We start from the raw sequence: 14,072 nt of genomic DNA, 5'->3' as shown, positions 1-14,072 counted from the left end.
AAACTGAAGTGCTCCAAGAGAATAAGATCAAGTTTATAGTCCAAATATTATTATGAGACAATAATATTTGACTTTTCTATTTTTTGACAGCCAGCCTAAAAATAGACTTTGATCACCCACACTATGGTCACCCACACTTTGGTCACCCACATTGTGATCACTAACACTGTGATCACTCACACTGCGGTCACCCACACTGTGATCATCCACACTGTGATCAAAAAATAGAACTTGCACCATAATTTGCCTGTGGGCCCACTTAGTGAAGGTGACTATTTTCACTAAGCTCCATCATCTTGTTGCAATCTCAACAAGGCCTACTAAATTCTTGGCCTCTTCTGGTTCTTTGTGCTGTTAGATTTGCTTGAATGTTATCCAAGAATCCTTTTAGATAAATCCTATACTAGTTTTCCAATCGCAATTGCATGGTAATAGTTTCGCCTAAAGTTTATGCTGTTAGGGGGGCAGAGTCTATTGATAATGTATCAACAGTCTTTGAAAAACTTGACTTTGCTATAGGACTCAGGCCTACTGAATTCTTGAATTCTTGGCCTCTTCTAGTCCTCTGAATATCTTGGCTGACCGAAACCATACATGTAGTCATTAGTGCTAGATCTTACCTACATTGAATTAAACAAAGAAGGGGGCCTTTTCCCTTATGAGGTCTGGTTCTCCGAATATCTTGGCTTAAACTATGCAGTAAAACAAAGTTTGTGCTATTAGATTTGCTTGTATATTTGCTTGAATGTTATATAGATTAAACTACAACAAGCTAATATGACTAGCCTTAAGACTATGAGTAGACTACACTTCACAACTTGACATTGCTCCCACCATTGCTTTCAACATTCACATAGGGCAGGGACTAGCTATCGTGCAGCCCCTCTTGTTAATTTTAAAATTTTGAAAATTTAAAAAACATTCACAACCCCAACCCTAAAACATGGGGTAGTGACTCATAATTTTAATCAAGTAAAACCAAGAGAAAGAGGAAATATGTGTGGAAATTTCAAGTGAATTCGAAGCATAACACAACATATTGAGAAAACCTTTAATAGGTTTTGGTTAAATTTTTTCATTGTTTTTGGTAATATAATTCAAATGGAAAGTTGTGATTATAAATATTCTAATTAAATAATGAGTAATTAATAGTTAGAGTTTAAAAATTGTATTTAATTCAAATAATTTTAAATATTTAGTTTAATATGCGTTTGTTTTAGAATATGGATTTTAGAAATTTTAATATAAGTATTAATGAATAATAGATAGATGGTAGGTTCTTGATGGGGGTGATGAACGAAGTGACATAGGTTTATTAAGGGGCAATTACTCTTTTCTCATGCAACAATTAAATGAGGATGAGTGTCAGAGAAGTTACAATTAGAGCGAAGGTTAAGAAGTTGCGAGAAATCATGCAAGTTGTTTGTATTGGTTGGTTGGTCACAGGTCTTGACTGTTGATTTCTGGTTATAGGAAGTGAGTCATTAGATGAGATTATTTTCCTTCGAGCACGGAGTGTCTACTTGTTGCAACCATACCCTACCCCTGCATTCTATGAGTTTGAAGATGAGCAAAGATTCAAGAATTAATGGTGGTCATTCTATCAAAGAGGTGGTATTGGGCATAATCATTTGGGACCCTGGTTCACTTCGGGAGGTTCTAGTTGTTGGTGAATTTCTGGTAGCAGAACGAGCGGGTTACACAATCAAAAATGTTGCAATCGAGCTAATAGTGGAGACTTTCCCTCCCTCGTTGGAGCATGTATTAGTTTCTTGTTCAAATTTCATTTTAGTTCGAATTTTGCTTGGTAGGGTCTTTGTAGTGGTGTTTGGAGTGTCCTGGGGTTTGGCCAAGGTGGCCATAGAGGTTAATGGAAACCCTAGTGTATCTCATGCACTTTCTCACTGTATTCATTTGTCTCTCAAGGGTCAGTGTGAAGGCAGGATGGAACATCGCGGAATTTCATTCTCTGGGGTGGGGTCTGGGAGTCTCTTGTTGGGATAGAGGGTCTGTAGAAGTGTGGGTTGGTGGCATCTCTGCTAGTGGATTGGTTCTGCAAAGAGGGGTAGTTGGATTGATGCATACTAGAGGTCAAAAGGTGGTCGTCTCGGTGCTAGAAAAAGTTTTGACTTTTGGTCGTTCATGTGGGGAGTGGGCAGGTCAGCGAGTGAGGTGTTTTTGGTGTTTTAGCAGGTCATTTGTCCTAGCAGTTGAGACATTGGTTTGAACTCTTCATGTGGGTTGAGTGAGGTGGATAGATGGAGCACCATGTAGCGCTAGCGAAGACATGCCTGGAGAGGTGTTGGTCCTCATGGCCAAGTGGTAGTACATCAAGTGGAGCAGCATGATGATGGGGAGGAGGTTGAGCAGTAGCATGTGATCTTGCCTAGACACATTGACCTACCTCTTCCCTTTGATTCTTTTGAAAAGCAGCTACGCCAGGATTTTGCAGCAGTGGAGCAGCTGATCTGTGATCGTCATGACGATCGCAATGAGGTCATTACTTTTATGAATTACCTCTAACATAATCAATGGCATAAGATGGATTGGTTGGTCTCCCTACATCGAGGAAAGAAGTGGCTCCACAAGAGGCTGAGTAAATTTGAGGGAAGGATGAATCATATGGAAGTACATGTCCATGAAGCCTTTTTCCAGCCACGTGGGAATGATCAGGATGACCCAGGTCTTGGTAATCTTGCTGGTTAATGATGACTGTGACTTGTATTTTGATCCTTCAACAATTTTGATTTCTATAGGAAACTTGTCTATGGTCCTTAAGTTTCCTTTGGTTACTATCAATGTCTTTTTGCCATTACCATCTGGCCAACAGGTTCGGTAGGAATGAGGCCAGTGGTGTAAATTTCTTATAAATTAATAGAATATGTCGATTTATGAAAAAAAAAATGGATGATAGGGATTTATCTACTAAATATTTTTAGTATAAGTTTTATCCTAAAGGTATTTATGCCTATTTTATTTTTAATTTAATTAAAAAATATTATAAAATTACATTAAATAAAATATATATATATATATATATATATATATATATATATATATTTTGAATATAAAATAATCATGGTTTTTGGGATATGTGTGATATTAATAAGCCATGAATTTATAAAACTTTCTAACTTATTCATAAGTTGGAAATTTTCTTAGTAGAATGACATAAAGCTTAATAATTAAAAATCTTTGTAACATCTTTTGGAAAAAATCACATAAGAGAGAATCTCGCGTTTCGAACCAGCCAGTGTGGTTCATCTTCAGGACAAGATGAGGAACCAAATCCAAGCAATGCAATAAATAGATGTAGAGAGCAGCGAACTAGTCATTTGGGAGTAACAAATAATTTGACTAAAGGAAAAATTAGAATTTAGGATTTGGCCAAGAAGAGAAAGGGAATTTAATTAAAGTAATTAAATTTATTAAAATGAATTTTTATTAATATTCAAAATTTATAAGTAATAATATTATTAATAATTAGTATTTTAATAATATTATAAATCATGTAGTTATAATAAATTAACTTTAACATTATTAACAAAGTAGTTAGTTATTAAAACAAAATAATAATAATAAAAAATTAGCCCCTTATAACCATATTATTATATATTATTATATCTAATATTCTAAAAACTATTATTATTAATAGGTTTTAAAGATATTCCTACCCCTAATTATTAACTAATATATAATTTATTTATTTTTCCTATAGGAAAAATCGTATTTTTTATTAAAAGAAATTTTGTAAATGCATTTAAGCATATTCAAATAGGGAGGCACTGCCTATCTTCAACAAAATTATGTTTAGGGACATATGGGATCAAAACATTGATACCTTCTGTCCACGCAGGGAGATATCAATGGTTGTAAATATACAGAATAGGAGTTCTATATATTAATCTAGCACTTTGTGAGTGTAGATAAAATGTCAAAAAAGAAACTATGAATATTTACATATGACATATATATGAATTCTGTTCTTCCTATGAGATCAACAGATATTAAATTTATACAGCGATATCCATAAATGGTCGATGGTAAAATTGGTAATGTGCACCTTCACGTTGTTCCCGGATCAACCAGTTGTCTGGATCCCTATTCGCAGCCTCTTTGGATAACCTGTTAACAACTGTGTTCTGCTCCCTGTCAATATGATGGCATGTAAAAGAGTCAAATGATGTAATCAATCTCAGTGCCTCGTCCAGAATATGGCTCAAAGTATAAGCATTGCATCTAGAAGATTTATTTAGCCAATCACAAATAACTTTTGAATCCCCAAATATTTGTAGATCTCTACAGTTTTTCTCCAATGCAAATTGAATGAGGAATTTTGCTTCGGATACTTCGGCATAGTTATTAGTGCCTTTGCCGAATCTCATAATAATATTGTATGAGTGATGTGCATTAATATAAAGGATGGCGCCCCCACCACACCCATTCTCCTGTGCAGTGTTGTTAAAGTAAGCCCATAACCTCTGATAATCAATCGTCTCAGGTATAATGTTGTGCGATCGAGGGGTTGGTGCATCTTCGGGGATGAGTGAGTAATCAGCCAGCACGCGGGCAACAATGGAGGGCCAGTGAGGGGAGTCATTCCGGAAGGTGAGTCTGTTTTGAGCGATCCAAAGGGCCCAACAGACAAGAAGAGGGATATTATGTAGCCTGGTAGGGGAGGCAAAGGTGCACCATTTCGTCCATGCCTCAAGGATAGATGCACCCTCCCAAGTATTGTGAGGAGTAGCCGAAGGTAAAATAGTATTCCAAAGATTCTTTACCGCAGAACATTCCAAAAATTAATGTGAGACAAATTTGTTCGAACAGTTGCAGAGACAACACCGGAATGGGCCATGCTGTGATCGCTTGAGGAGGTTGTCTGTCGTGGGTATTTTATTTCTTAGAATGGTCCACATGAGCAGCCTACTTCTTGGTGTGGCTTTGAGCTTCCAAAGACTTTTCCACCAAGCTTTGGGTGCATGCAGTCTGCGGTCTTTGGTCATAATAAGATATCCTTCCTTAGGAGTATATCTCCCAGATTTGGAGAAAGCCCAGATAATCTCATCTTCTCCCTCGGTTATTTGGATCTGAGCTTTAGTAAGAGCCCGAATACAGTCGTTCCAATACTGAATCCCTTGATGTGGAATGTTCAGCTTGTGGGTCGATTTCCAAGCCTGTTGGAGGAAGGTAGTATGGTCGGCATCCGCAATATGGTTCAGATGGGATATGTTTGTTGCATGAAGATGACTTATGAGATCATTTGGTAGCCTATGCATATTACCACAACCAATCCAAAGGTAAATGCCCACCCTTATTGCCAAACCTGATTGGATTTTCCAGGTAAGACCAGCTCTGATGGGATCCAGTGCTTTAATCACAGCCTTCCATATGATCAATATCCCTGTAGTGAGTTGCTGGGGCCTTCTGATCCAGTCCATAATCTTAACGGGGCAATGTATTTAGAGATAGTCACCTTAGTCTAGAGACTAGATGAAGTAATGAGCTGCAATCTGAGTTTTGCAGCCAGAGCAGAGGAGAAGTCCTCTAGCTTCTTAATGCCCCAACCTCCCCATTTTTTGGTAGATTTAGAGCATCCCATTTTACCCAGGCGAAAATATTTCCCAACTGACTGCCCTTCCAAAGGAATCTGCAGCAAAGAGCTTGTATCCTAGCTAGGATGCCTCTAGGGATCCAAGCCAGTGACATCCAGTAGACCGGAGTGGCCTCCAGAATACTTTTTATGAGCGTAAGTCTGCCAACCCTGGAAAGATATTTGAAGTACCAGGTGTTAAGTCTCTTCTCCATTTTAGAAATGAGCCAAGTCCAGTCAAAAATTCTATAACCCAAGGGTTTTAGCTTGTATCCCAAGTATTTTAGACCCTCCTCCAGTCTCAGGGGGTAAAACGAAATCTTTGCAATGCAAAATGGGTCTCATGTTGTGTGCATCCTGCCGCTGTCAGAGTAGATTTTGAATCATTGATAGTCATCCCTGTAGCCACTTGAAATAATGAGAAAGTAGCTTTCATGATTGACAAATCCCCAATGCCTCCATTTAGAAAAATCAAGACATCATCCACAAAAAGTAGATGTGTGAGAATACAATCTTCAATGATTTTAATTCCCTGTAGTCTACCCCTTCTGTGTTCTTCTTTGATAAGTCTACTGAGTCCTTCCATGACTAGGAGAAAGAGTAATGGTGACAGAGGGCAGCCCTATCGAAGACCTCTTTCTGAATAAAAGAAGGGAGATGTGCTTCCATTAACCAGGACACTGAAGGGTATGTTAGTAATGCAGCTCATGATCCATTTAATAAACATGAATGGGAATGCTAGATGAGTTAACAAAATTCTAATATATAACCAGTTTACTCTATCGAAAGCCTTTGAGAGGTCAACTTTAAGGATCATACCTTTGCATTTCTTGATATGCAGAGCGTGTAATACCTCCTATGCAATTCCCTCTGCCTCATGAATTTGATGGTCTTGTAGGAAGGCAAATTGTTCAGGTGAAATATGCTTGGAAAGTATGGGCCTCATCCGATTTGCAATAATCTTCGCTATGATCTCGTATATGCAGTTACACAGCGCAATAAGCCTATATTCATCATATGAGGTCGGGTTATCTGATTTGAGGATGAGCGCAATAAGAGTAGATGTGAGAGAAGCGTCCAACTTGCGATTTATCCTGGTCCTCTATTACTTTTAGGAGGTCTGCACCAAGAGTCTCAAAGAAAGCCAGGAAGAACTCAATTGTCCATCCATCTATCCTAGGGCTTCTATCTTTTTTGAACCACTTTAGAGTGGCTTCCAGCTCTCCCAGAGAGACTTCCTTTTTCAGTCCCTTTCCTCCTCTTGATCCATAAATCATGGGAAGAGCTGTGCCACTTGAATAATTTTAGCCAGGTTTTACTTCCTGAGGCGCACTGTAGATTTTTTTGAAATATGAGGTTGCTAGTGACACCAGATGCAAGAAGGTGTTGACAGAATGGCCATGATCATCCTTTAGCTGCCAGATTGTGTTAATAGCCTTCCTCCCATTAGCATATTTGTGATAGAACTTAGTATTATCATCCCCTTCCTGCATCCAAATCGCCCTACTTCTCAGTCTCCAGACTTCTTCGCGGTCCTTAAGAATTTTTCCTCTGGCTGTGTAAAGTGAGGAGATCCTATCCTTGTGTTCATTTGATCTGTATACCCCCCCATGATTATTTTCAAATGCTGCTATGTCAGCTTCGATCTGCCTCAGGGATTGATCATCCAAGATTCTTTTATTGTGTGCCCAAATTTTGGACAGCTTCTTCAGCTCCAAGAGATTGTGCACGAAACTGTTTATAATGTTCCCCCCAGCCCCAGGTGGGTTGGACATCCAAAATTCTGTGACCATACGAATGTAAGAGGCTTCCTTCAGCCAAGCTGAGCAGAATTTATATGGACCTTTGGGTTTAGCCCGACCCCCATCTATTTCCATGTATATTGGTAGGTGATCGGAGATACCTCCCGATCCCACCCATTGTCTGATATTGTAGCCATATTCCAATAAATTCTCCTTGACGATCTAGTCTGCGGGCCAGGCTATCATCCCCTGTCCTATTGTTCCTCCAGGTCGCTTGGATCTTTACAAAGGGGATGTCTATCAGATGGTGGGATTCCAAAATAGTTTCAAAGTATTCCGAAAGAGGATCTCTTTGTGCTTGGTGACCCCAGGATTCAGAGTGGCCGATTGAGAAGTTAAGATCTCCACCCAAAATGATATTGTCCATTTGTAAAATGTCAGATCCCAGTAATTTGTCCCAGAAATCGGGCCTGTGGTGACACAGTCCATAAATGTTGAAGATTCGAAAATCCATACCCAGATCTGCTGAGTGTATATCTGCTCCGATGTGCCCAGACCCTCCCCAACAGTTGAGTAGTTTTATGGAGCGGGAATTGTATCCCATTGCTATACCCCCAAATCTGCCATGGGCATCAAGACAAGTAAATTCCCATCCAGGTAGCATTGTTCCAAGGGTGTGAGATATGGCATCAGCAGATCCAAGAGTTTCCTGTAAGAATATGATATATAAAGGGTCGGCCGCAAGTAACTAGCGAAGTGCTAATTTTTTATCGAGCCTAGCTAGCCCTCTACAGTTAACTGAGACAATCTTCATGGGGGGGGGGCATCTCTTGATCTAAGTACCCCAAGGATGGTAGCTTGTCTACCGGATGCAATCTCATCTCCAGCCAAGCTTTGTGCTTTCGTAAGAGAGGAAGGTCGACCATGCGTGATCTTAAGCATAAGAGAGGAAGGGACGAGGTCGAGCCCGACGTGGTCCGATGCCTGACGCTTAGTCTTAGATCGGTTCAAATACCCAGTGGAGGGGAGACAAGAGACAGATGCAAGTGGAGGAAGTGAAAGTGATGCAGAAATGGTGGGAGGGGTGAGGGAGAAAGAGGAAAAGGGGGAACCAAGAGGGCAGTACAAAGGGATAGAGGACGAGGGGAGGGCAGCTGATCCCAAACCAATGCCTGGGGCTGAAATAATAAAATCAAGAACAATAGAGCTTAAATGTGAGGAAGCAGATGTGGAAATGCACTTACCCGAAGTGTCCGCATCCTCGGCAGCCGCCTTGGATCTAGTGTGTGGAGGAGAAGATGGTCTATGTAGAGGTCTACCTCGCTTTTTCGGGATAGGCTGTGAGGGGGCCACTTCCTTGGCTGAAGGTTCCGCCTGGACTTCTGAATCAGCATGTTGGTGCAGCTCCCCATGCTTCGGCGATGCCTGAACTGATGGTTCCTTTCTAAGTGCCTTCCTGTTTGCTTGCCCATTGAGAGGGCAGTCCTTGAATAAATGCCCAACTTTGTGGCATCTCCTGCACCTGAAAGGGACTCCCTCATAGTCAAGAGTCTGTCTCCTGGTGGAATTCCTCCATTGAATGTTGATATGCTCCAACAAACCGTCCGTAGTATCCATATGCACCAATATCCTTACATATGCCATATGCCCAGTGGTCTGGTAGGATTTATCAAATGTTAAGAAGGTACCTAGAGCATTTCAAAAGCGCCTAAAAACATCCTCTGTCCAGAAATGTAACGGTAAACCAGGGAGGCAAACCCAGAGGGGGCCAGCATCCACCCGTTCTTGTTCTGGATCAAACAGGGGAGTCCGTCTTCACAGAAGAACCGGCGCCTGATCAATATGTCATATCGTGGAGAGCACCCAATTGGTGTGTTCCAACCTGTCAAAACGTAGAGGAAGCCAGCCTTTTGCAAAGGTCTGTACGAAAGGAGGGTCATTTAGGTGATGGCCCCAAACCTCAGATGCCCATTGTTGTAGCCTCTCTACAATATAATGTCTGCCTCAGACTCGACCCACTAAAACCTTCTCAGCTGTATCCATGGAGTCGAGTAGATGCATGTCCTCAGTCAGTTTGAGGAAGACCTCGCAAACTTATATCATGAGGCACTTCTTCTTCCTAGATGCCCTTGTTCTCTCTGCTTCGGTGTGTTGTTACGCTGCCGTCGAGTGTGGGGGAACCCTAGATCCAAGCAGAGCAGTCAATGGCCCAGAGGCAAAAATGTCGAAAATGGGGGAAATGCCTGTGAGGTTACCCAGTGGAGGATCAGACAAGGTCAGCGGAGCGATTAGGGCGGACACAGGAGTTTTTAAAGCCGAGAGGTTGTCCACCAAAGGGTTGCATGAATTAGTCAATGGCGGATTCAAAACCAGGACCTTTGAGAGGGTTTGATCGCTAGGGTTTGGTGGGAGGTCCACGAAATTGAGCGATGAAGGCAATAAAGGTTGGGAGATGAGGTCTGGCAGAGACAAGGCATCTTCCAAGAGGGTTACAGAGGAGACCTTGGTGCTGAAGATGGAGGGCAAAGCATCAACGGCTTCAGATAGTTCGTTGTCAAAGGAAAAAGAATCAACCAGAGAAGAATGTGGTTGTGTCCAAGTAGGCACGTCCTCCAACAGATCCACCGAATAATCTATTAATTCTTCCATCACTGTCACAATCGATTTGCGCTAGCTGCCTGCAGGGGTGATGGGGCTCCTGTAGCTATAATAGAACTTAGCCTGGCGGGCGTAATACAACTTAGCTAAAAAACAAACCCTTCAGCAAGAAAATGTCGCATGTGATCGTGCCCGTCAGAGAAACTGAGGTGGGTTACGGGCTATGCAGCGGAAGCGGGTCCATTACGATGGGAGAAGCTGGAACCATACTGCATCTTCTAAGCTTGACCGCAGACGGTCCCGGCCTGAAAACCTAATGCCATCCCCTAAATAATCTTATATATAATCTTATATATAATTAACTTTAGAATATTATAAATAATTTATTTTAGAATATTATAAATAATATAGTCAAGGGATTAACAAATATTATTAAAATATTAAATGGATTAAAAATATTATAAATAATATTGTTAAAAAAAAATAGGAAGAAAGAGCAAAGACCTTGATATTACAGTCATCATATATATTCAAATTAACAAGCTTCTTTTCAATTTCTAAGGCCTCCCTAAAATCTTGTTAGGTGTTTATAAATAATAAGTAGTTATAATTTAGCTATTTTTATAAAACTTCTTAATCTTATCAATTTATAAAAATAAATAATAAAATAATTAATTAATGTTTTTATGAATTTATTTCTATTAGCATGTACTAATTACTTTAGTTACAACTATTTATAAACTTTATAGAAAGTCGATTTTGAATGGCTACTACTAGCCTATATCCATCTTAACTCTAGCTCTACCAAGTATAGCGAGAGTTAAGATGGATCTAGGGTGGATTAAGTTCTCACTTTAAATAGGCTATATTTCACATGAATACCATCGGTCAATACCATGAAGTTATTTTTATTTTAATATTATTTTTATTGTTTTATATTTATTGTATACCATGAGTCAATACCACGAATTCTTATCAACTTTGAGCTAAAAAACCAACCAAAATAAATATATACTAATTAAATTAAATTTGTATTTTATCCAATGGAGTAAAAATGTTTACAAGACATTAAAGGACAACCTCTTTACCATATAAAGCTGGAGAGCAACAATAATCAATCACTTTATCAAATCTTTGACTCTTTGAGCAACAATAATCAATCACTTTATCAAATCTTTGACTCTTTGTCACCAAACATGAAGTCAATTCTCCGATCCCAACTAAAAATATATATAAATATTCATGATTCAAATTCAATAATGAAATACTTTACATCATAATCATTACATCATAATCATTATACGAGGCAACAAGTTAGTAGACCATATTTGAGCACAGAGACTCATTCTACAACCAAATATGATATGTAACTTTATCTGTCTGTCATCAAAGTTGAAATTTTGCTCATATCAATTAAAATATACAAAATAATTAAATAATATCCGTTCATAAAAAAAATTAAACATAAAAAATTTAAATCCCTCTCCATTCATATTAAATCCATATTTAAAATAGATCTTTGAGAATAACTATTTAGCATTCAATTAGCAAATAAGAACATGTTCTAAAATGGAACTGGTTCTTCAACGCCAGTCAGCATAAAATACATCCATATCGTCACATAATCAGTAAAACTAAAGAGCATTTCGGCACTCATCAGCCGCCATTTTATTGGTTGAACCATGAGTTACGGTGTCTATACCTTTTTCTATGGAAAGGCGGTGACACAAATGTCCAGTGGTCCACTGAAGCGCTAAAGTCCAAGCAAAAGTGAACGCTTGATGTCCAACAGAGAAGTTGAAGTGTGGAACTCAAAATCAACATCTGCATCCGTTGAATACGCTTTGCTTCTAGAAGCGGACAATACGTGTGGCTCTTCAGTTTTCCTTCAGAAAACGAATATTTAATTTCTTGTATAGATCATATCCACGTCATGCACTCCCACAAGTTCGAGAAGTCAACATTTTGTTTAACGTTTTAAATATGACTCGGACAAGTCGCTTTCTCAAATTTCTTTCCCCAATTCCAACCCATACGCGCTTTCACCGTAAATAAATATGTTAGCCTCCACATCTCAAACCAGCAAAGACCGCACATTGCATTTTCATTTGAGATTTTCTGTTTTTGAATTCCCAATCTCTAGGCAAAAGCCTTCCGGCTTAAATTACAAACTACATTGCGATTCACAGTTTCAGCTCCCACCCCACAGCGTATGGAGAAACACTATTCCGGGTCTCCCTCGGACGAAGATCGCGGACAAAATTGCCACCAATTTAAGGGAATCCGAATGCGAAAATGGGGGAGTTGGGTATCTGAAATCCGGATGCCCAAAACCAGAGAGAAGATATGGCTGGGCTCATACAAAACCGCCGAGCAGGCCGCCCGTGCTTACGACGCCGCAGTGTATTGCCTGAGAGGCCCCAGAGCCAATTTCAATTTTCCGGATTCCGTGCCCACAATTCCGTCCGCGTCTTCTCTTACCCGTCGCCAAATTCAGGGCGCCGCTGCTAAATATGCCATGCAGGAAATCCCTTTAACTTCCCTGGCGATGCAAAATTTCAAAAGGAATGATCAGAAGGGGAGGGAGAAACCAGCATCGCAATCACAACCGTCTCTGGTTTCAGAAACAGCACGGTCATGTGACAGTCAGCAGATTTCCAAGGCGCAGGACTTGGGGTTATGGGAGACTCCATTTCACGGCAATGGCGCCCTGAATCTGGAGAAAATCCCGTCGATCGAGGAGGCATCGGTGTTGGAGTATATGCCAACGTGGCCGGAGGAGCAGCAAGACGGTTTTATCTTCTCAGACCCTTTGTGGAACTTCAGAGACGATTGAACGGAGGAACGGAACATTCCACTTCCCAAATCCCAACCAATCGCAATAACCCCTTTTTTTGGGGTATAGTCAATAACAACAGGCTTGGACCACATGGTCAATATTTTTTTTCAATTTCTAGACATTGATTAAAGAGAGTTTTACCTAGTGGACTGCAGATATATTTTTTTACATTCAAAAATGTGTCCTAAACACACACGTGTAAACCATTCTTAAGGGATCAAATTTTCAAGACTCCCCATATTGACAAAAGTTATTTTATAATTAATAAAGATGTTGACCTTCAAAGGCAATAGTGTCATTATTTTCAAATCTTATGGACATATTTTTTTAATAGGAGAGGGACGCCATTACTTGTGCATCCTCCCCTCCAACTCGCCTACACTCACGTGAACAATGTATGACTTTGTACGACACGTGTCTGACGTGCACTGCCACGTGTTGTGCAGCGTGTCAGTTCTTCAAAACTCATTTACTGACCCTCTGCTTGGTTGTTTCCGCATGTTTGCCACGATGTGTGGTTTGTCTCTTATTTTTCTGTTCGGGTCCGGTGTTTGGGCAAAGCCCTCTGCCGACGATGGCATGGGACGGCTCCATTACCTGCGCGCTTCGTCTGCCATGGTTGAGCTTATGTCCGCCATTGTTTGCTTGCACGCATCCATGGTTAGAACAGGGTTTCTGTTGTTCTTATGATTTTCCGCCTGCAATTGTTGTTCAATCTGAACCGCTGGTGGTTTAGGGTTTCCTTGGTGGTTGTTTAATTCGCGTGAGCTGTTGTTTGGGGAGGAGCTAGTGCCCATTTCAGCTAGGTTGAAGGTTGCATTTACAGGTAATTGCAAGTTTTTTTGTTTTTGTTTGGTTTTTTTGGTTTTTTTGTTTCTCCATTTGCTAATTTCCAACTCGCTGCAGATGTGGCGAGCTCTAGAGCGGGTGTGGCGAGCTCTGGACTTGGACATGACTTCTATCCGGTAGGATTTTAATCCTACCAGCCATTGCTAATGTGTTTTTCAACACCTCACCTTATTTATTGGAATTTTTGTTAAATTTACACAGAGTTTCAAGCAAGTTTTAGGTTTTGTAGGTTAGGGGTTTTGTTTTGAGGGTTTAGGGTTTTGCAGGTTAGGGTTTTAGGGTTTTGTTTGCAGGGTTAAAACCGGTTAGATCTTTCCTTGAAGCATTCATATCTGGGGTTTTGATAATAATTGTTGGAGAACGATTGAAGGCAAAAATATCTCTGTTCAAAATTCAAATTTTTTTGGGCAAAATTCAAAATTTTTAAGCCTTGAAACAACCCCTAAAATCTCTT

At 40.0% G+C, this 14,072-nt stretch overlaps 1 protein-coding gene across 1 annotated transcript; it reads left to right on the top strand.

Moving 5' to 3' along the window:
• Positions 1 to 12,217: 12,217 nt before the first annotated feature.
• Positions 12,218 to 13,059, top strand: LOC149176301 (ethylene-responsive transcription factor ERF011-like). Its single transcript, XM_089423083.1, has one exon. The coding sequence runs from the start codon at positions 12,218 to 12,220 to the stop codon at positions 12,764 to 12,766; it is 549 nt and encodes a 182-aa protein (XP_089279209.1). The 3' UTR covers positions 12,767 to 13,059.
• Positions 13,060 to 14,072: the final 1,013 nt, after the last annotated feature.

This window comes from Pinus tabuliformis, chromosome 4_1 (genome assembly GCF_031772625.1).
Source record: "Pinus tabuliformis cultivar Carrire ecotype Pingquan chromosome 4_1, CPIR1, whole genome shotgun sequence".
Lineage (NCBI taxonomy): Eukaryota > Viridiplantae > Streptophyta > Pinopsida > Pinales > Pinaceae > Pinus > Pinus tabuliformis.
This window is presented reverse-complemented; position numbering and strand designations above follow the sequence as displayed.

Coding starts and splice junctions, on each gene's coding strand:
- LOC149176301 (XM_089423083.1), top strand. CDS start 12,218: ATGCGAAAATGGGGGAGTTGGGTATCTGAAATCCGGATGCCCAAAACC.